This window comes from Callithrix jacchus, chromosome 7, assembly GCF_049354715.1.
Source record: "Callithrix jacchus isolate 240 chromosome 7, calJac240_pri, whole genome shotgun sequence".
NCBI lineage: Eukaryota > Metazoa > Chordata > Mammalia > Primates > Cebidae > Callithrix > Callithrix jacchus.
In genome coordinates this window covers 64,201,749-64,223,201 of record NC_133508.1, presented here as the reverse complement: position 1 = coordinate 64,223,201, position 21,453 = coordinate 64,201,749, and the positions used below count along the sequence as shown (strand labels likewise).

Sequence of the window (21,453 nt, the reverse complement as noted above, 5' to 3'; positions counted from 1 at the left end):
CGCCTGTAATCCCAGTACTTTGGGAGGCCAAGGCGGGTGGATCATCTGAGGTCATGAGTTCGAGACTAGCCTGGCTAACATGGTGAAACCCCGTCTCTACTAAAATATAAAAATTAGCTGGGCATGGTGGTACAGCCTATAATCCCAGGTACTTGGGAGGCTAAGACGTGAGAATCGCTTGCACCAGGAGGCAGAGGTTGGAGGGAGCTAAGATCATGCTACTGCACTGCAGCCTGGGTGACAGAGCAAGACTCTCTATCTCTTAAAAAAAAAAGAAAAGAAAAGAAACTGGAGCCCTTGAGGGGCTCACTGTGTATGTGGTGATTTAGGAAAGGCTGGGAGTCAGCAAGGGGATTGGGCTTGGGGTGGGGACGGGAGCTTGGTAAGGAGATGAGACCTCAGGAAGGAGGGGTTCAGGAACTCTTCGAGGATATGGGAAGCTGATGAGGATGTGGATGTTCAGTAAGGGACCTCCTGCTTTTCCTGCCTGGCAGGTCTTGGTCCCGGCTTCTCGCACCCTCATGTCAGCCCCGGCCCCGCCCGGAGGCCTGCGGAGGACAAGGTCAGGATGCGTGTGAAGCCCCAGGGCCTGGTGGTGACTTCCAGTGCCGTGTGCAGCTCTCCTGACTACCTCCGGGAGCCCAAGTACTACCCCGGCGGCCCCCCCACCCCCCGGCCCCTGCTTCCCACCCGGCCCTCTGCCAGCCCACCCAACAAGGCCTTCTCCACCCACGCCTTCTCTGAGAACCCACGCCCACCCCCACGCCGGGACCCCAGCACCCGGCGCCCACCAGTCCTTGCCAAGGGGGACGACCCGCTGCCCCCACGGGCAGCCCGTCCTGTCTCACAGGCCCGCTGCCCCACACCGGCTGGAGACGGCAGCAGCTCCCTACGCTGCTGGGACAACGGGCGGGTGAACCTGCGACCAGTGGTGCAGCTGATTGACATCATGAAGGACCTGACACGCCTCTCCCAGGACCTGCAGCACAGTGGTGTACACCTGGACTGTGGTGGGCTCCGACTCAGTCGCCCACCTGCACCGCCACCCGGTGACCTACAGTATAGCTTCTTCTCCTCACCCAGCCTAGCCAACAGTATCCGTAGCCCTGAGGAGCGGGCCACCCCACACGCCAAGTCGGAGAGGCCCAGCCACCCCCTCTACGAGCCTGAGCCTGAGCCTAGGGACAGTCCCCAGCCTGGCCAAGGCCATAGTCCCGGAGCCACGGCTGCGGCCACAAGTCTGCCCCCAGAGCCTGAGCCAGACGGCACTGATTACTCAGAACTTGCTGACGCCGACATCCTTAGTGAGCTGGCCTCCCTCACTTGCCCAGAGGCCCAGCTGCTTGAGGCCCAGGCCCTTGAGCCACCATCGCCTGAGCCAGAGCCTCAGCTCCTGGACCCCCAGCCCCGCTTCCTGGACCCACAGGCACTAGAGCCACTCGGGGAAGCTTTGGAGCTGCCACCCCTGCAACCTCTTGCTGATCCTCTGGGGCTGCCAGGCCTGGCTCTCCAGGCCCTGGACACCCTGCCTGACTCCCTGGAGTCACAGCTGCTTGACCCCCAGGCACTCGACCCCCTGCCCAAGCTGCTTGACGTCCCAGGTCGCCGTCTGGAGCCCCAGCAGCCCCTGGGGCACTGCCCACTGGCAGAGCCCTTGCGCCTGGACTTGTGCTCACCGCACGGCCCCCCTGGGCCTGAGGGTCACCCCAAGTACGCCTTGCGGCGCACTGATAGGCCAAAGATCCTGTGTCGCCGGCGGAAAGCCGGACGGGGGCGCAAGGCAGACGCCGGACCCGAGGGCCGCCTACTGCCCCTGCCTATGCCTACGGGGTTGGCAGCCGCCCTGGCCGAACCCCCACCGCCACCGCCTCCTCCACCCCCTGCCCTGCCAGGCCCAGGCCCGGTCTCAGTCCCAGAGCTGAAGCTGGAATCTTCCCAGACCCCAGTGGTCTCTACCCGCAAAGGCAAGTGCCGGGGCGTGCGGCGCATGGTGGTGAAGATGGCCAAGATCCCTGTATCGCTGGGGCGGCGGAACAAGACCACGTACAAAGTGTCTTCCTTGAGCAGCAGCCTGAGCGTGGAGGGCAAGGAGCTAGGCCTGCGTGTGTCGGCTGAGCCCACCCCACTGCTGAAGATGAAGAACAACGGGCGGAATGTGGTAGTGGTCTTCCCACCAGGGGAGATGCCCATCATTCTCAAGCGCAAGCGGGGCCGCCCTCCTAAGAACCTGCTGCTGGGTCCCGGCAAGCCCAAGGAGCCAGCTGTGGTGGCGGCTGAGGCAGCCACTGTGGCAGCAGCCACCATGGCCATGCCAGAGGTGAAGAAGCGGCGGCGGCGGAAGCAGAAGCTGGCCTCTCCCCAGCCGTCCTATGCCGCCGACGCCAACGACAGCAAGGCCGAGTACTCAGACGTCCTGGCCAAGCTGGCCTTCCTGAACCGCCAGAGCCAGTGTGCTGGCCGGTGCTCGCCACCCCGTTGCTGGACACCCAGTGAGCCAGAGTCGGTGCACCAGGCCCCCGACACCCAGAGCATCTCCCACTTCCTGCATCGCGTGCAGGGCTTCCGGCGGCGTGGGGGCAAAGCAGGCGGGTTTGGTGGCCGGGGTGGGGGCCATGCAGCCAAGTCAGCCCGATGCTCCTTCAGTGACTTCTTTGAGGGCATTGGCAAGAAGAAGAAGGTGGTGGCCGTGGCTGCTGCTGGGGTAGGGGGGCCTGGCCTCACTGAGTTGGGGCACCCACGCAAACGGGGCCGGGGGGAGGTGGATGCTGTGACTGGGAAGCCAAAGCGCAAGCGGCGGTCCCGAAAGAATGGGACCCTGTTCCCAGAGCAGGTGCCCAGTGGCCCGGGCTTCGGAGAGGCGGGTGCCGAGTGGGCTGGGGATAAGGGTGGTGCCTGGGCCCCTCACCATGGGCACCCAGGCGGGCAAGCTGGCCGAAACTGTGGGTTTCAGGGGACTGAGGCCCGGGCCTTTGCCTCCACTGGGCTGGAGAGTGGAGCCTCAGGCCGTGGCAGCTACTACAGCACGGGCGCACCCTCGGGCCAGACCGAGCTCAGCCAGGAGCGCCAAAACCTCTTCACTGGCTACTTCCGCTCGCTGCTCGATTCAGATGACTCCTCCGATCTCTTGGACTTTGCCCTCTCATCCTCTCGCCCAGAGTCCCGGAAGGCATCAGGCACCTATGCAGGGCCACCCACCAGCGCCCTGCCTGCCCAGCGGGGCCTGGGCACCTTCCCCAGCCGGGGAGCCAAGGCTAGCCCAGTGGCAGTCGGTAGCGGTGGGGCTGGGGCAGACCCCTCCTTCCAGCCTGTTCTGCCCACACGCCAGACCTTCCCACCAGGACGGGCAGCAAGCTATGGGCTAACTCCAGCCACTTCAGACTGCCGGGCAGCTGAGACCTTCCCAAAGCTGGCTCCCCCGCCCTCAGCTGTGGCCCGCTCACCTACCACCCACCCGCCCACCAACACCTACCTGCCCCAGTACAGCAGCTATGGGGCTGGACAAAGCGTATTCGCCCCAGCTAAGCCCTTCACGGGCCAGGACTGCGCTAACAGCAAGGACTGCAGCTTTGCTTATGGCAGCGGCAACAGCCTTCCTGCCTCACCCAGCAGCGCCCACAGCGCCGGCTATGCCCCACCGCCTACTGGGGGCCCCTGCCTGCCACCAAGCAAGGCCTCTTTCTTCAACAGCTCTGAGGGGACCCCCTTCTCTGGTTCAGCCCCCACGCCCCTGCGCTGTGATAGCCGGGCCAGCACAGTCTCGCCTGGTGGCTACATGGTGCCCAAGGGCACCACTGCCTCTGCCACCTCTGCAGCCTCTGCCGCCTCCTCTTCCTCCTCCTCCTTCCAGCCCTCGCCCGAGAACTGTCGGCAGTTTGCGGGGGCTTCTCAGTGGCCTTTCCGGCAGGGCTATGGAGGCCTGGACTGGGCCTCAGAGGCCTTTAGTCAGCTCTACAATCCCAGTTTTGACTGCCACGTCAGTGAGCCCAATGTGATCCTGGACATCTCCAACTACACACCACAGAAGGTGAAGCAGCAGACCGCCGTGTCAGAGACCTTCTCTGAGTCCTCCTCCGACAGCACCCAGTTCAATCAGCCGGTCGGTGGTGGCGGGTTTCGGCGTGCCAACAGCGAGGCCTCGAGTAGTGAGGGCCAGTCGAGCCTGTCCAGCCTGGAGAAACTGATGATGGACTGGAACGAGGCATCATCTGCCCCTGGCTACAACTGGAACCAGAGTGTCCTCTTTCAGAGTAGCTCCAAGCCGGGCCGTGGACGGCGGAAGAAAGTGGACCTGTTCGAGGCCTCACATCTGGGCTTCCCAACATCCGCCTCTGCTGCTGCCTCAGGCTACCCATCCAAACGGAGCACTGGGCCCCGGCAGCCACGGGGTGGACGGGGCGGTGGGGCCTGCTCAGCTAAGAAGGAGCGGGGTGGCGCAGCGGCCAAAGCCAAGTTCATCCCCAAGCCACAGCCGGTCAACCCACTGTTCCAGGACAGTCCCGACCTCGGCCTGGACTACTATAGTGGGGACAGCAGCATGTCACCACTGCCCTCATCACAGTCGAGGGCCTTTGGTGTGGGAGATCGAGACCCCTGTGACTTCATAGGACCCTACTCCATGAATCCGTCCACGCCTTCTGACGGCACCTTCGGCCAAGGCTTCCACTGCGACTCTCCCAGCCTGGGTGCTCCCGAGCTTGATGGCAAGCATTTCCCACCACTGGCCCACCCACCCACGGTGTTCGACGCCGGCCTGCAGAAGGCATATTCACCCACCTGCTCACCCACGCTGGGCTTCAAGGAAGAGCTGCGGCCACCGCCCACAAAACTGGCTGCCTGCGAGCCCCTCAAGCATGGGCTCCAGGGGGCCAGCCTGGGCCATGCAGCTGCAGCCCAGGCCCACTTGAGCTGCCGGGACCTGCCACTGGGCCAGCCCCACTACGATTCCCCCAGCTGCAAGGGCACAGCATACTGGTACCCACCAGGCTCAGCTGCCCGCAGCCCGCCCTATGAAGGCAAGGTGGGTACAGGGCTGCTGGCTGACTTCCTGGGCAGGACGGAGGCCGCATGCCTCAGTGCCCCTCACCTGGCTAGCCCACCAGCCACACCCAAGGCCGACAAGGAGCCACTGGAGATGGCCCGGCCGCCCGGCCCACCCCGTGGCCCTGCTGCAGCTGCTGCTGGCTATGGCTGCCCACTCCTTAGTGACTTGACCCTGTCCCCCGTGCCGAGGGACTCACTGCTGCCCCTGCAGGACACTGCCTACAGGTACCCAGGCTTTATGCCGCAGGCGCATCCCGGCCTAGGTGGGGGCCCCAAGAGCGGCTTCCTGGGGCCCATGGCGGAACCTCACCCTGAGGACACATTCACCGTCACGTCCCTGTAGTGCCAACTGAAGTGCCGACTGGACCGCGAGGTTTTGTTCCTGGGTGAGTCTGGGGATGTGGGCACAGCGGGCAAAGGCCCGGGGGTGGGGAGAGGACATCAGAGCTTAGTCAAGGACAGAGGTATGGAGTGAGCAGGAAGCAGGTGAAGGATTTAAGGGCAAGGCTGGGACCAGCGGCAGGGAGTAGGGATCCGCTGCTGTGGACAGTCTCAGGAGGAGGTGGGGTGCTGGGGCTGGGAACTCAGCAGGCGACTTGGACGTTCAAGGAGTCTTGTTAATTGAAATGGCCGGAGGACCATAGACTGGATGGGGCCCTGGCGTTTGGTTTATCAAGTTTTCATTTCCTTTGTTCATGCCATGTCTTGGGCAGGAAGTATTTCCCAGGAAATACACTGATAACAGTGGGCATTTGCATCACCCTGTGTGAGACAGGTGAAGGGAGAAGCAGGTTGGATGGTCACCTACCCAGGGCCTATTCAGAGGACCAGCCCTGCTGGTACCCCCATTTCCCTGGGAGCTTCATTGATTCTAAGAGGCAGCCTGGTGAGGGCCAGGTCAAGAGAGTGGCCAGGACGGCTTGGTCACACACTCTGCAAGGACTTCACAGGATGGCTCAAAGTGTCCTCTCTTGGCCTCCCAAGGTGCCCCCAAGAGCTGTTTTCCAACATCTGTGACCTGAGGTAGGCTAGGTGTGGCCAGGAGCATGTGGGGTAGGGACCCAGAAGTGGAGAAGGGGTGCTGGGATCCCACCGTCCCTGCAAACGTGCAGCCATGGGGACTACCTTCAGGCAAGATATTTTGACCCTGGAAAAGCCAGTCCCTTTCCTGAAGCTTTTCTGCGAGTTCAGTGAAAGAGTTTTAAATGTTTAGATGCTGTTTTTATCAGGTACTGTGACCTCATTAATTGGAGTCAGTTTTAGTATTCTCAAGATTTGGTGTTTTAAAAAGGAAAATAAAAGACAGAAAACGCCCCCAAAATGATCAAAGGGAATAGGGTAGAAGGAGTCATTTTCTTGAAGAACAGCCTGCTCCAGAAATTAGCCACCACAGGCCCCACTCTAGGACAACAGATCTGTCACAAAATTGACCCAGATGTGGCGGTTGGTGGCGGGGTAAGCCGGAGGCATGTCTGAGCCCCTCACCCTTCCCTTCTGCTGCCACTGAAGCTTCCTGGGAGTTTCTCTTCCTGGAGGAGTAGCTGGGCTCCTGGAAAACCCCATCTGTGCTCTGGGAGGCCATTCAAGGCCAGGGTGACTCAGGGTCCTGAAGTCATTATTACCCCCTCTCTGCCAGACCCTAGCTCCCCTGGTGCCTGAAGGTGACAAAGGGCAGCATGCGGGAATCAGGAGGCCTGGGGGAGGACCATTCCTGGATTGGTCACCAATTTGCTGCATGCCCTCGACCAAGCTTTTGCTCCTCTCTAAGCCTCAGTTTCCCCATCTTTTCAAGGAAATTTACTTTGATAACCCCTTAGGCTCTTGTGTAGCTCTGCATGGCAGAGACAATGAAGCAAACTTTTTTTTTTTTGGCAGCATCTCTTTCTTCCTAATGAAGCCAGGCCAAGATTAAAATGGCCTTCCATTCCCCATGCATCTCATTGCAAGCAGCAGAGGCTCAGATCTGAAGCAGGCCAGGGAGAAGCTGCTTAGGGTTTAAAATGTCAAACTCTTGATCCTTCTCACTGGAGGGGAGATGTCTCATGGATAATCCAGAAATGTGAAATAATCCAAAACTGTTCCTCCCAGGCTCTGGGTGGGAAAATGGACGGGTGTGGGGGCTGGGTATTTGGGCAGGTCACAGCTCAGTGAAATACATAATGGAACCACCCAGTGAGGTCTGAACGAAGGAGGAACTGGGATGCCATCCAGCCCCACATTCTGGCCCTGCTCCCCACTCAGGGCTGGGAGTTACCAGCTCTGTCCTCAAACCAATGCATTCCATTGTTCTAGAGACATCTGTCCAACACCCACTAGATGCCAGGCATTGGGGCACCACAGTGAACACCACAAATGAGGTACTGGTCCTCAGGGGGCTTCCCATTTAAAGGGAAAGACAACAAACAGTGGCATAAAGCATATGATGATTCCAGCTATGGGAAACACTGTGTAAGCCAAAAAAGCTAGAAGCTTGTAAGTGCACACAGCATGCTGACCGGACCTTGAAGCTGAACCTGAGGGATGAGGGGGCTGGACAGCTGGAGGGGAGTGGGAAGAGCATTCTGGGCAAAGGGAACAGCAGTGTGGAAAGCCTGGAGGCAGGAAGGGGCTCAGCTTTGAGGATCTGCCTATGGGAAGGCCATAAAGTTAAGTGAGGGGATGAGGCAGGCGAGGCCAGATCATGTGGGACATTGGAAGGAGTCTGAACTTCATTCCCAGACACACGGGGATCCACTGAAGAGTTCCCAGCTGGAATTCCCCAGGCCACCATGGAGCAGGGCTAGTGTTGAAGCAGGGAGACCAGCTGCAGTGGTCGACACACACAGTGATGATGGCCCAGACTCAGGTCGGGGAAGGGCTGCCTCCTCTCTCTATCTAAGATGGCACACAGACTCTAGAGCAACCCTGCAGTGCCAGGAAATGATCAGAATCACCACAGGAATGAGAAAGAGTTGGAGATACAGAGAAGGAGAGTGGTAAGGAAGAAGAGTTCACAGAGGGAGTTGCTACTCTCAACAGAGGGCTTAAGCAGAGAGGACCAGGACACACTCATTCACCAACAGCAGTGAGCAGTTTTGACGCCAGGCTCTGGAAAGCAGTCATTGGCCTTAGTTTCCCAACTTGAGCCCCTGTGTGTCCATCCAGTGCTGGGTACTGGGGAGACAGGCATGGCCCCTGTCCTCCAGTTCAGCCTCCATTTGGTACCTGTTATGTTCCAACAGGTACACAAAGAACCTGAAAACACCTGGTAGAGAGTGGCAGGTGCCCAGAGCCAGTGAGAAACAAAGATTTGCACTGGGCAGCTGGGTGTTGTGGTCAGAAGTCAGCCCTCTGCCCCCTTGATGAGAAAAGGGACATTTGTGCTGGGCCCTTTATGTAACACCGCCTCACTGATCCTTCACAGCAGATTACGAGGTGGGGTGTGTCTCCCAACCACAGCCCCCTGCCTCCTTCCCTGTCCTACCTTAGAGAGACTTGAGGAATGAACCTTGCCCAGGGGGATCCATTAGCCAATAGAGCCAGGATTAGCACCCAGTACTGTCCGTCCTGAGCCTGGGTACTCTGCCATATGGCTGCCTCTCATCTCCCCACACCTCTATTTCCCCATCTGCAAAAGGACAGGTTGGATTGGACAATCCCTACAACTCTTGCTGGGTCTGACATCTTAAATGGATTGTGAGGTTCTGTGGAAGAAGCTGCACTTGAGCTCGACCTTAAAGAATAGGCAAGGTTTGGACACACGGAGACCAGGGGAAGGGCATTCCAGGCAGAGGGAGCTGTGGGCAAAGGCAGGTCACATCCCAATGTGAATTAGATAAAAGCTCAGAGGAGACAGAATGGGGAATGTGGGTCCCAACTGATCTCAGAGCTGTGGCTGATGGGACAGAAGACAGCACAGGTCAAGCAAGGAGGGGCCTTGGGCCTGTGCAGACATCTTCTCTGGGCCTCTAGATGGAAAGTAGAGCCAGACAGACTGGCTCCACATTGGGCCCTGTGGGCTAAAGATCGACCCTGTCAGACCCTGGGGACAGGGGTGGGAGGGTACAAAGGGCCCTCCAAGGTGTTCAGGAATCTCCAGTCCCTCTCCCTTCCCTAATCCCTCTCAGGCCTGACCTGAGGCCAAGAGAAATGTCACAGGTCCTCCAAGGTTACGCCAGCTGGGGCCTGACCGGAGCAGGAAGCAGTTTCCAAGGCCACCATCCAGCCAGGGTCAGCAGACATGCCCGGGCCTGGGCCAGGCCCCAGCTGCTCTGGGCTTTGTCTCTTCGTGTCTTGAAACCTTGAGAGGTCACTTGATCTTGCCTGTGGCTCTGAGCAAGAGGCCTCACGTCGGGGCTCAGCTAGTCCTGCCCTGACTCTTCTGGGCACAAGTTCTTCCCCACACTCTCTGAGGCCATCCTCCCTCTGATCCTATCTCTGGCTGTTCCTGCAGCCATGCTTAAGCCAGGCCTTGTTCTGAGCCCTCATTTCCTGAAAATAATCTCTCCATGACCATGCCGACTTGCCCTCCTTTTTCTTATCTTCTCACATCCCAGAGCAGGGCCACGGAACTGGAGGATGGTGGCTGGGAGCCTGTCTGTGGACATAGATAGGCCTCTGTGTATCTATTCCAACCTAGTCCATCCCTTACCAGCTAGGTGACCTGGTGAGTCATGTCACCTGATGAGTCACGTCACCTCTCTGCGTCTCTTGTGAGAATTAAATGAGATTACACATGAAGCCCTTGGCCCGGTCCCTGGCACACAGTGAGCACGTAGTCAATGGCTGGTGATGGGTAGGTAAATACCCTACACAGGCTGAACTCCGGGGCCTCTGACCAGCCTGTGTGAGTCACACACCTCTAACCCTCGCCTCTTGGACCTTCCTACAGGACCACAGCCAGCCCTCCCTCACCTGCACCCCTCCTAGGAAGGAGCTTGTATTCTAGTGTGGGTTTGGGTCCTTGGAGGAGGCTTTGTTATAACACCTAGTTCTTTGCTTTAGCAATTAGGCTGAGTCCTTCCTGGGGGACCCAAGGACAAAATGACCCAGCATAGCTAGACACCTTGTCATCACAGTCATGCCCACCAATCCTCTCCCCTACTGCAAATAATATGAAACATTTTCTTGTGACTGTAATATGTCATGATTTGTCCCCTAGCAGTTGTGCCATCTTTGTCAGCATAACCTTTGCTCCCATAGTGCCCTGTGTTTGTGCTGGAAGGCTGGGGGAAGTAGGTGAATTCTGTGTTCACACATATGAGCTAGTGACGTGCTCGGGGCCAGGCATTATTTCCAGTGCTGAGGGTGTCACTGAGCAAGACAGGCAGTCCCCTGCAGGGCCTCACAGGGCCTGCAGCCTTTTACAGGTGTTTATTTAAAATCTCCACATGGGCCAGACTTGGTGGCCAATGCCTGTAATCCCAGCACTTTGGAAGGCTGAGGCAGGTGGATCACTTGAGGCCAGGAGTTTCCGTCTCTACTAAAAACACAGAAGATAGCCAGGTGCGGTGGCGTGCACCTGTAGTCCCAGCTACTCGGGAAGCTGAGGCAGGAGGATAGATGGAACCTGGGAGCCGGAGGTTGCAGTGAACCAAGATCACGCCACTGCATTCCAGCCTGGGTGACAGAACAAGACTCCGTCTCAAAATAAATAAATACATAAATAAATAATTAAAAAAAAAAAAACCTCCACATGGGCATTGCTCTTAGAGCAGGGCCTGGGAAACTCCCAGGAGAAGGATCAGGAACCACCCACTAAAACCGTGTGAGCAGGGCAGGCAGCAGGAGTTTCCTGGAGGCAGGAAATGGGTCTTGACAAATTTGAGACTTCAGAGGCTTTAGCTCTAGCTCAGCCACCAGGGTCTCTGGCCCAACCCCCTCCCTGCTCCAGGCATGCACCCCACCTCCAGCCCCCTAGTTCGTTCTCCCCATTATGGCCACCAAAGTGCTTGTTTTTTTGAGCATTTTTAGATGCATGGTGTCTGGTGTCCCTAAAATATTTATTGAATGAATTGATTAAAACACATCTGCTCCTGTAACTCCATTGCTCTACACCTTCTGACTGCATCCTTCCCTCTCCAGCCTCGTTCCTTGCCTACAAAATAAAGGCCCAACTTCCCAGCACAGAATTCAAGGTATTCCAGGCTTCCTTCCTGGCATCCAACCTTTTTTTTTTTTAGCCCCACCTTACACACACACCCTTATTAGCTGGGAGCATGCGTGGAAGCAGGAGGGAGCTCTGGGAGGGCTGGCTCCCAAACGTGCCCCATGCTCTTGCTGTTCCTGGCCTGGGTGGTCCTTTCCTACCCCATCTCCCACCTGTCAGTTCCTATCTTTCACTCAGACATCACTTCCTCCAAGAAGGGTTCCAGGATCTTTCTCAGGCCCAATTAATCTCTAACCCTTTCTGCATTCCTGACGGCCCTTCCTGGGAATGCCCTCCTCTCCACACCATCAGCTCCTTTAGGGCGATTATTCATCTCTGGGCACTGTCCTTCTCTCCCCCACCCAGTGTCTCATCATGCCTGGGACATTTCAGGTTTTCTGGTTTTTTTAAACTTGAGTCAAAGAACTAGATGTAGAATAGGAAGATTTTTTTTTTTTTTTTTTGAGATAGAGTCTTGCTCTTGTCACCCAGGCTAGAGTTCAGTGGTGCGATCTCGGCTCACTGTAACTTCCATCTCCTGGGTTCAAATGATTCTCATGCCTCAGCCTCCCAAATAGCTGGGACTACAAGCATATGCCACCATGCCTGTCTAATTTTTTTTTTTTTTTGAGACGTAGTCTTGCTCTGTCACCTAGGCTAGAGTACAGTGGCGCGATCTTGGCTCACTGCAAGCTCCGCCCCCTGGGTTCAAGCAGTTCTCCTGCCTCAGCCTCCCAAGGAGCTGGTACTACAAGTATGTGCCACCACATCCGGCTAATATTTTGCATTTTTAGTAGAGACGGGGTTTCACCATGTTCTCCAGGATGGTCTCAATCACTTGACCTCGGGACCTGCCCGCCTCAGCCTCCCAAGGTGATTTTTTGTATTTTTAGTAGAGACGGGGTTTCACCATGTTAACCAGGAAGGTCTCGATCTCCTGACCTTGTGATCCACCCACCTTGGCCTCCCAAAATGCTGGGATTACGGATTACCACCACCCCTGGCCTGAATAGGGAGACTTATAAGAGGAAAGGTTAAGCACTGGGGAATGAGATGGGACAATTTCACCCTGTCATCAGGATATGCTCCTAAAAGAAGGGCAGGGATGGCCAGGCATGGTGGCTCACACCTGTAATCCCAGCACTTTGGGAGGCTGAGGCAGGTGGATCAACTGAGGTCAGGAGTTTGAGACCAGTCTGGTCAACATGACAAAAGCCCGTCTCTACTAAAAATACAAAAATTAGCTAGGTATAGTGGCACATGCCTGTAATCCCAGCTACTCTGGAGGCTGATGCAGGAGAATTGCTTAAACCCGGGAAGCAGAGGTTGCAGTGAGCTGAGATTACGCCATTGCACTCCAGCCTGGGCAACAAGTAAGAAACTCCATCTCAAAAAAAAAAAAAAGAAGGGCAGAGACGGGGTGTGTAAATAAACTAGTTCAGACTCTCAGGGCTCTTTGGGCCTGTGGAACTCTCCAAGCACAACTCCTCCCAGTTTTCAGAGAGGGAAAGGTCCTGCCTGAGGACTCAGAGCCACTTGGTCATTGAAGTACGGAAGGTAGAGCCAGAAAGGGCCCTTGGGGATCACCTGGTTCCGTGGTTCTTGCTCTTTCTTAAGCCTCCACTTCAGTTGCTTGTCCAACACAAACCAGTCAGGAATGCCTGTCTTTACATTTGGCAGCTCCAGTTGAAGGGAGGGAGGGAGGGAGGGAGGGAGGGAGGGAGAGAGAGAGAGAGAGAGAGAGAGAGAGAGAGAGAGATAGAGAGATAGATGGAAGAGGTGAGGCTAGTCTCCTCCCAGGACAGGTATAATACAGGGTCACACAAGGCTGGGGAACCCCATTTGGTCTTATTGCCCCACAGTGGGGGAGGCAGGGGAAGAACCTTAAGGAGGGAATGGCTGGCAGAGCTAGAGTTTAAGGAGCACCTCTGGTCAGTAGTAGACACACATTTGAAAAAATTCTCCAGGCTTGGCATGGTGGATCACCATGCCTGCAATCCCAGCACTTTGGGGGGCCGAGGTAGAGTATCACTTAAGCCCAGGAGTTTAAGACCAGCCTGGGCAACATAGATCCATCTCTACAAAAATATAAATTACCCAGATGTGGTAGCAGGCACATGTAGTTCCAGCTACTCAGGAGGCTGAGGTGGGAAAATCGCTTGAGCCGAGGAGTTTGAGGCTGCAGTGAGCCATAATCATGACACTGTACTGGAGCCTGGGTGACAGAGTGAGACCCTGGCTCAAAAAAAAAAAAAAAAAAACCAACAACCTAAAACTTCTCTGGAGTAGAGAGAGACTCCTGATTGGGAGCCTGAGTAATTGGGAGCCTCGATAATTCGGTGAATTCCAGGTCCACCTATCTAACAGTTCTTCTGCCATACCAGTTGTGGGCTGAGCCCCCAGGAAGCAGTATACTCTTCACATGGAGGTGACTCCCAGGCCTGGCTGCCTGAAAATGTTACAAGGATGGATCAGGTGTGGGCCTCTGTGGTTTGCCTCTGACCCTTTGTCTTTGGGGCACCATCCCAGTGCCTGAAGATCTCTCCCATCACCTGTTCAACTCCCTTATTTTATAGAATAGAAACTCAGGCCACCACAGTCACTCAGAACTGTAATCCCTGCACTTTGGGAGGCCAACGCAGGTGGATCACTTGAGTTCAGGAGTTGAATCTAGCCTGGGCAACATGGTGAAACCTTTTCTCTACAAAAAAATAAAACAATTAGCCAAGTGTGGTAGTACACACTTGTAGTCCCAGCTACTCTGGAGGCTGAGGTGGAAGGATTGTTTGGGCCTGGGAGGTGGATGTTGCAGTGAGCCATGATTGTGCCAGTGCACTCTAGCCTGGGTGATAGAGTGAGACCCTGTCTCAAAAAAAACAAAAACAAACAAAAAAAAACGCTGAAGCCCAGAGAGGGAAGGGACTTGCTCTAGGTAACACAGGAAATCAGTCTCTCAAATTCTCATATACTTTTCTTCTTTTGAGACAGTCTTGCTCTGTCGCCCAGGCTGGAGTGCAGTGGCATGATCGCGGCTCACTGCAACCTCCGCTTCCTGTGTTCAAGCAACTCTCATCCCTCAGCCTCCCGAGTAGCTGGAATTACAGCCATGTGCTACTACTCCTAGCTAATTTTTATATTTTGAGTAGAGATGGGATTTCACCATGTTGGCCAGGCTGGTCTCGAACTCCTGACCTCAAAAGATCCACCCACCTCACCCTCCCAGAGCACTGGGATCACAGGCGTGAGCCACCGCACCCAGCCTCATGCACTCTTTGCCTTCTGCTCTACTGCCTTGTTTGACGTTGGACCCTTTCGAGAGGGCAGAGACTAGAGAGTAGAGATTAGGCCTTAACTCATGCCCTGGCAGCCAGTGAGCATGAATACATGTTTGCTGGTTACTTAAACAAAAGCACAAATATATGTTCCTTTTTGGGGGACAGCAGCCTCCTCTAGACCACCTGATTTATATGTGCTCTGCAGCATTTTGAAGCTCTGCTCAGCTGTCCCTCAGTGCTGCCAGTGCCAATCCCCCCTGACAGGCAGAGACCACTTAATGCCCTGGCACCTCAGATGGTGAAACCGCTGGAGCGTGAGGACTCAGAGGAATGTGGCTTTGCAGTTGTGTGTCACGGAGGCACTAAAAGGTGAAGTCTTCGGAACAGTAGTCGCTGTGCTGGGGGCTGGTGTGTGTTAGCGCTGGGTGTGCAGCAGCACCACGTACAGGTTCCTGCCCTGCAGAAGCCAGGTTGACATAGCTATGGTAACAGGGTGGTCTAAGGAGGGGTTCTGAAGTTGTGCAAGCCCAAGCTGGACCTTGACATACTGATTAGACTCAGGTCAGTCCTTGCTCTGCCATTCAGTCGGCGCATGCCTTGGTCCTAGCACATGCTGCGCACCATGTTTAGCAGTGGTTGAAGAGCCGCACTCTCTCCTGCCACGACCACGTTAGTTGCCTCCTCAGGACTTCCCGTGGCACAGCCCCCATCTCCCTGCATCAGAATTGCCTGGTTTGGGGTCTGCTTTGCCTTCCTCTCTATCTGTGAGGCTCTCAAGGACAGGGACCAGATCAGTTTTGGTCTCTGCTTTGTCCCCAGTGCCCAGCACTGGGCTGCCTGGCACATTAGTGTCTGGTTGTGCTTTGTGGAGAGCTGAACCTGGTGAGGTCAGGGTTCCACACAGCCACAGCATTCTCCCCCAACCTCCACAAGAACCCTGGGGCTTTTGGGCTTTGATTCATCCCCCTCCCCCACTCCCTCCCATCCTGCAGATTCTGCCAAAGTCCCTGGCTGGCCAAGTCCTGAAAGCTGGGGAGGGTGGTGGGAGGAGGAAGGTGAGACGAGATGGGCGGCTTAGCAGAGGGTGAGAAAGCCTCCTGCTGCCTGGCCGCAGGCACCACGGGAATGGTTCTGGCAGGAGCCGCCTGCTGGGCTGAGATCACCATGGAGACCTGGCTTAGAGAGGGTCACTGGCAGTGGCTAAGGGCCTGGGTTGGGGGTGGGGGTGCAGGGATTTATGCAGAGGCTCCCAGCCTGCCCCGGGGCCCTTGGAGGGAGCAGGGGAGGCTGGTGTTGGACAACATCGGTTTGCCAGTGATTTGGAGCAGCCCATCCCAAAGTCGCCTTCCCTTGTCACCCCAACAGAGGTTCTTTAGCTTGGCAACTGTTCTTCAACCGCAATAGAGTTGTCCTCTGGACAGATGCCCCCAGCCCTCTGGCTCAAGCAGTTACCCCAGATAAAATTGTTCTACTCCCTAATGGACACCCTTCTTGTCTCTGCAGCCTGTTTACCACCTGACTGTGGAGAGCTTGCATTCATCCCAACAGCAGCCCCTGCCCCAAGAGCTGCTTTTCTACCTATCACCCCACTGCAACACAGCTATCGCCCTCCCAGGCACACCGCTCCCCCTACGGCTACTATTCCATCCTGCCACTGCAGGAGACCTGACAGCTTAACAAAGATGCAGCTCTTCTCTCTCTAGAGCCTCTCTGCCTGCCACCTGGTCTGATCCACCAGGATAGGGTGCTGCCCTGCTTCTGCAGGAGCCCACCTGGTTCCCCTGGACCTTGGGGGAGTCCTGGCAAGTCCAGCCTCAGGACAAAAGTCGTCCCCGGGGCTGACTACCCAGCAGACAGCAGCTGAGGCTGAGCAGAATTTAAATGTGGCTTTGGTAGAAAGGGAAGCCAAGAAAGTACAAGGGAGGAGAGGCTTTTTGTCACCCGCCTGGTTCCTGCTGGTGTGGGGGAGGACGAATGGGCTCCTGAGGAACCTGAGGAGGCAGTTTCAGCACCCTCACCTCACCCCTTGATTCGGATGGAGACGGTCGCACACTGAGGGTGGGAGATGTGTGTCTCAGAGCTCTGAGAGGTGGACAGGATAATGGCTGGAGCTTTCAGGAATGCCTCAGCCCAGCCCTGTTCTTTGGGGGACCTTTTCACTCACCCTAGTAGAGCTGTGAATCCAGGGGGTCTAGCCACACTGGGGGTCTGGGTAGGGAAGTCAGATCCCCAGGGCCCCGCAAGCATAATGAGAACTGTCTGGGAAAAAGGGGTCCTTCCAATCTCGAGTGTCTGGCGATGGTAGGAACTGGGAACTTGGGAGTCTGAGCTTCAGGAAGGCAGGGTTAAGCCAAACACAGATGGCATTGCGTTGGGCAGCTTCTCTCTTCCTTCCCTGAGAAAGAATTCCTCCTCACCTCACCTCTCTAAGAAACAGAATGGCAATGGCAAGGGATGAGAAGAGGATTGGATTTAGAATAATTAAAAGCAGTGGTTCGGCCAGGTGCCATGGTTCACGCCTGTAATCCCAGGACTTGGGGAGGCCAAGATGGGTGGATCACCCGAGGTGAGGAGTTCAAGACCATTCAGCCTGATCAACATGGTGAAACTGTCTCTATGAAATATACAAAATTTCATATTTCATATGTTTCAAGTAGCTGGGATTATAGGCATACACCACCATGCCTGGCTGGTGGTGTATGCCTGTAATCCCAGCTACTTGAGAAGCTGAGGCAGGAGAATTGCTTGAACCTGGGAGGTGGAGGTTGCATTGAGTCCGAGATCGCGCCAGCCTGGGCAACAAGAGCAAAACTCTGTCTAAAAAAAAAAGCAGTGGTTCATACCTGTGCTGTGTGCTGAGGCCCTGTCCTCCTCATTATGTCATTCCTCAGAACACCCTAAATTGGAGGAGTTTCTAAACTCATCATGACATGAGTGGGGCAGGTTTGGAGAGCCCAACTGTCCCAGAAAAATAAGAATGAATAGTAAACAGTATAATTTATTACGCACTTAAGGACCAGGCTTCATCTGCCTTATACCACTGAATCTTCCCAACAAACCAATGGAGTAGTTCAGTTATCTTCTTTTTACAGATGGGCAAACTGAGGCTCACAGAAGTTCAACAGCATGCCCAAGGTCATAGAGCTATTAAAGGGTAGCACTGGTATTTGAACTCAGCAGTGTCTGATTCCAGAGCCCAAGCCCCCACTTTTTTTTTTTTTGAGATGGAGTTTCACTCTTGTTGCCCAGGCTGAAGTGCAATGGTGCGATCTCAGCTCACTGCAACCTCCGCCTACCAGGTTCAAGTGTTCTCCTACCTCAGCCTCCCTAGTAGCTGAGATTACAAGCATGAGCCACCACACTGGCTAATTTCATATTTTTAGTAGAGATGGGGCTTCTCCATATTGGTTAGGCTGGTTTCGAACTCCCAACCTCAGGTGATCCACCCGCCTTGGCCTCCCAAAGTGCTGGGATTACAGGCATGAGCCATTGTGCCCAGCCTAGACCCCAAACTCTTAACAAATTCCACTCCCAGCTCCTCACCCAGCACCTGCTTTATCCCTTGGTTTGGGGCTTGGATATGCATATTTTACAGATGAGGAAACTGGGCTCAGAGAAGGCAAGTCTAAGTTTTCGGGAGAAAGATCAATGTGGTTAGCTTCCCGCTGCCCCCAGTCCTGGGAAGAGCAGGGTGTGGGGGTCTCCCTCTTCACTTCCCTGATCTCAGAGCACAGCCTGTGCCTGCTGCTCACTCCTGCCTCTTCTCTTGTGTTTCTTTGCAGCTTTCAGAAAACCAACGCCAAGATCCCTCCCAGCGTCCACATCGTCCTCTGGCAGGATCGCCTGCCCCTCTGCCTCCCACCCTGCCCCCCTGCACCCCCTGCAGACCCATCTCCCTCCACCCCCTCCCGCCCATCTCCTCCACGCAGAAGCCGAAGGTGAGCCCTTTCTGCACAAAACCAGCAATTGTAAATACTTTTTAAAAATGTACAAAACTTAAAAACAAAACACAGTTTTAGAAAAAGAAAAAAAAAAAGAGAGCGAGAGAGCGAGCGTGTGCAAGAGGTTGCGAGCGGGGCCCCGAGGTGTCCAGAGCCCCTGCAAGTATGCACTGAGAAATTTATCTACAGGTCGTTTGACAAAAATGAACAATATCCTATTTATTGTATATACTGTTTTATTATAAATCGTGGATTGTATATTGCATTCTGTAAACCTGCTGTGGTCCCGTGGTGTGCAAATTCGCATGGTGGGGGGGAGGGAGAAGAACCTCTTGCGGGAGCTTTTTTTTTTCTTTCTTATTTTTCACTCTTTTGGGTTTTCTCTTCTGTTGTTGTTGTTGTTGTTTTCTGTTGGCAGGACACACCCAAAGATCCAAGTTTGTATTAAAAAGAAATGAAAAAAAGCAAAAAAAAAAAACAAAAAAAACCTCGTGTCTTGTGAAAGGGGGAGTGAGGGTGGAGGGAGTAGAAGGGTCACTGCTGGGTTTTGTCACCAGCTACTGGTTCTCCAGAGGAGCTGAAATAACCTACATGTGTTCCTGGCCACAGAGTTCTCCCTTCTGCCTGAGATCTGGGTCACCCTTGCATCTGGGTTCTCCCCATTTCATCCCAGGCCCTGGGTCTCCCTGCCTCTGAGCTCCCCATTCTGCTGCCGAGGACATCCAGGTCCTTGATCATGCACTGGGTCCCAGGTCCAGGGATTCTGCCTCTTGGACCTTCATTGTGCACTAGGACCTGGGTGTCTGACTCTGAGACCCCATATTCTATCACAAGTCCAAGGTCTCCCCAAATCCTGGGTTTCCTCTCCTTGGGAGCCTCCATCATGGGCCAGAGCTTGGGGATCCTGCTCTGGACTCCCTTATTCCATCCAAGGTCCCGTGTCTCTGCCTCTAGTCCCTTTGTTTGTCCTGTGTCTTCCTGGCCTTTGGGCCTCACAGTTCTACTCTGGTTCAAGGACACCTCTCTTGGCAACATTCATTCTGTCCTAAGTCTGAGAACCCTCGTGGGGCCTCCCTTTCCCACTAGGAATGCAGTGCCCCCGTCTGTGTATCTCCCATTTGCCCCAGGTCATGAGTCTTCTCTGCCTCCACGTCCCTCATTTTACTCCAGTGCACCCACATCTGCTTATGCAGAACTTGGGATATTACCAGGCTGGTCACCCCAGTGTTAGTCCACCCTCCCCTTTCTGTCTACCCTGAACTCCAAATGCTGGGTCTTTGTTTCCTCCCAGCTTTGGTAAACTTTGGAAAAAGAAAACTCCTAACTGTGCCTGTGTCTGGTGGGCCAAGAAGAGCTAAGCTGTTTACTGATTCCTGACTTTGGGGCCTTTTGGCTGCCTTTGCCCAAATAATGCCCATTCTGACCTTCCTGGTCTTTGGGAAGCAGTTTTTCCCATAGACCCATTATATGTTTAAGTTCTACTGAGTGTGGCTTTGTGTCCCTCCTTAATGAAGCTCAGGGAGACACCAAGGGATAGTGCCACAGGGCCTGCCCTCCCTGACCCAGCCATCGAGGCCCTGGCCTCAGGAGAGTCAGAGGAGCCCGTGGTCTGAAGGGGGATACACACCCCCACCTTCTGGACACAGCTGTCTGGAAGAAGGGGCAGGAGGACTCAGGTCACAGTCCCCTGAAACTGTAGCCTCTGTACTGGATGTAAAAGGCTCATCCACCCACCAAGCTCCCTCCTGGCATTCCCCAGACTCAGAGATGAAGACATTGTCCTGCACTTCCTGACGGCTGACGGGGAAGACACTGCTACACTCAAGCCATCCATGCAGTATAGAGCTGGAAGTGGGGGCAAGAAGTAGTGAGGCCCTCTAAGGGTTAGGGAGGAGGGCTACCCTAAGGAGAAAGTTTCACAGAGCCAAGCCTGAGCTAGGCAGAAAAGTGAGGGAGTTCCTGGAGGAGGGAGAGGCTGTGCAAAGGCCCAGAGATGTGAGCAGGCAGGAGTCGCACGCAGTCAGGTCTGGTGGGTACACACTGTTTAGGGAGGGGCCTTTAACAAGGTCACTCTGGGTAGGGTGGAGGCTGGTTGGAGTGGGTAAGTGGCTTCAGAGAAAGCAGTGGGTGAGGCTGGGATAGGCCAACCCAAGAGAAGCCTGTGTTCAGCCCCAAGAATCACCAGCAGGAAGAAAATGCCTGTGTTCAGTGGCTGCTGAGGAAGCAGAAGAGACTCGGGAAGGCTGCCCAAATAGGGCAGGCTGGGCCTAGTTGGCTTGAAGGGAATCAGAGTGGGGCCTGTGAGTCCAGCTGAGGACTCAGAGGGTTGGCGGCCCAGAAGAGGTTTCAGGGAAGGAAGGGGACAGTGGGGGATTGCTTAGTGGAAGGCATTGGGGCTCAGTAAGAGATGGGTCTTGAAAGGAGGAGGAAGGACAGTGAAGGGTTGTGGGCCCCAGGGCTCTGGAACTGGGGCAGGGAAAGGAGACCCAGGAAGGAAATGGGAGTTTGACAAGGTGATTACAGCCCTGTGAAGTGGCCCCTTAACTTGAAGGGAAGATGGGGGTTCACTGTAAAGAGAGGGGCATAGGGAGAGGGAAGCGATGGGAGGGAGGCTTGGTGAGAACAGGGGCTTTGGGAGATAGAAAGGGAGGAGCAGCAAGGGAATGGGCACTCAGCGAGGGGCGGGGTTTCAGCCTAGGGTCTGCTGTTTAGTAAGGGGTGAGCCTGGCTGTCCATGGTGTATTTTGGAGACCGAACTCAGGAGATGGACCAGGGCCTCTGGGATCGAAGGTTCTCTGTCCCCTTAGGCAAGGGCAGCAGATACCCTGCACAGTGTATGGTGCAGGTTTGGGGCACACCCTGTTTTGATCTGTTCTTTTCAGAGGTCAGGGCCCTACCACCACCCCAGTGCCACATCTGATCCCAGAATGCATCAAGGCAGTGTGGCTCTCAGATACGTGGGTTTCACCATCATTTGTTAAACACTTCCCTGAGGTGTTCATTCTTCAGAACAATCCTTGAGGTACAAAAAGATGCTCACTTGATTCATAGATGTGAAGACGGGTTCCCA

The 21,453-nt window shown here is 55.2% G+C and overlaps 1 protein-coding gene across 47 annotated transcripts in view; it reads left to right on the top strand.

The window, feature by feature from the left end:
• AHDC1 (AT-hook DNA binding motif containing 1) overlaps positions 1–18,657 on the top strand; it is a 69,815-nt gene extending 51,158 nt beyond the window's left edge. For all 47 annotated transcript variants that reach the window (XM_078330874.1, XM_035308345.3, XM_035308353.3 and 44 more), the window contains 2 exons: positions 495–5,426; positions 18,225–18,657. In XM_078330874.1, the coding sequence (XP_078187000.1) occupies positions 569–5,383 (4,815 nt within the window). In that variant the 5' untranslated portion in view covers positions 495–568 and the 3' untranslated portion in view covers positions 5,384–5,426; positions 18,225–18,657. The remainder of the gene's footprint in view (positions 1–494; positions 5,427–18,224) is intronic.
• The last annotated feature ends 2,796 nt before the right edge of the window (positions 18,658–21,453 follow it).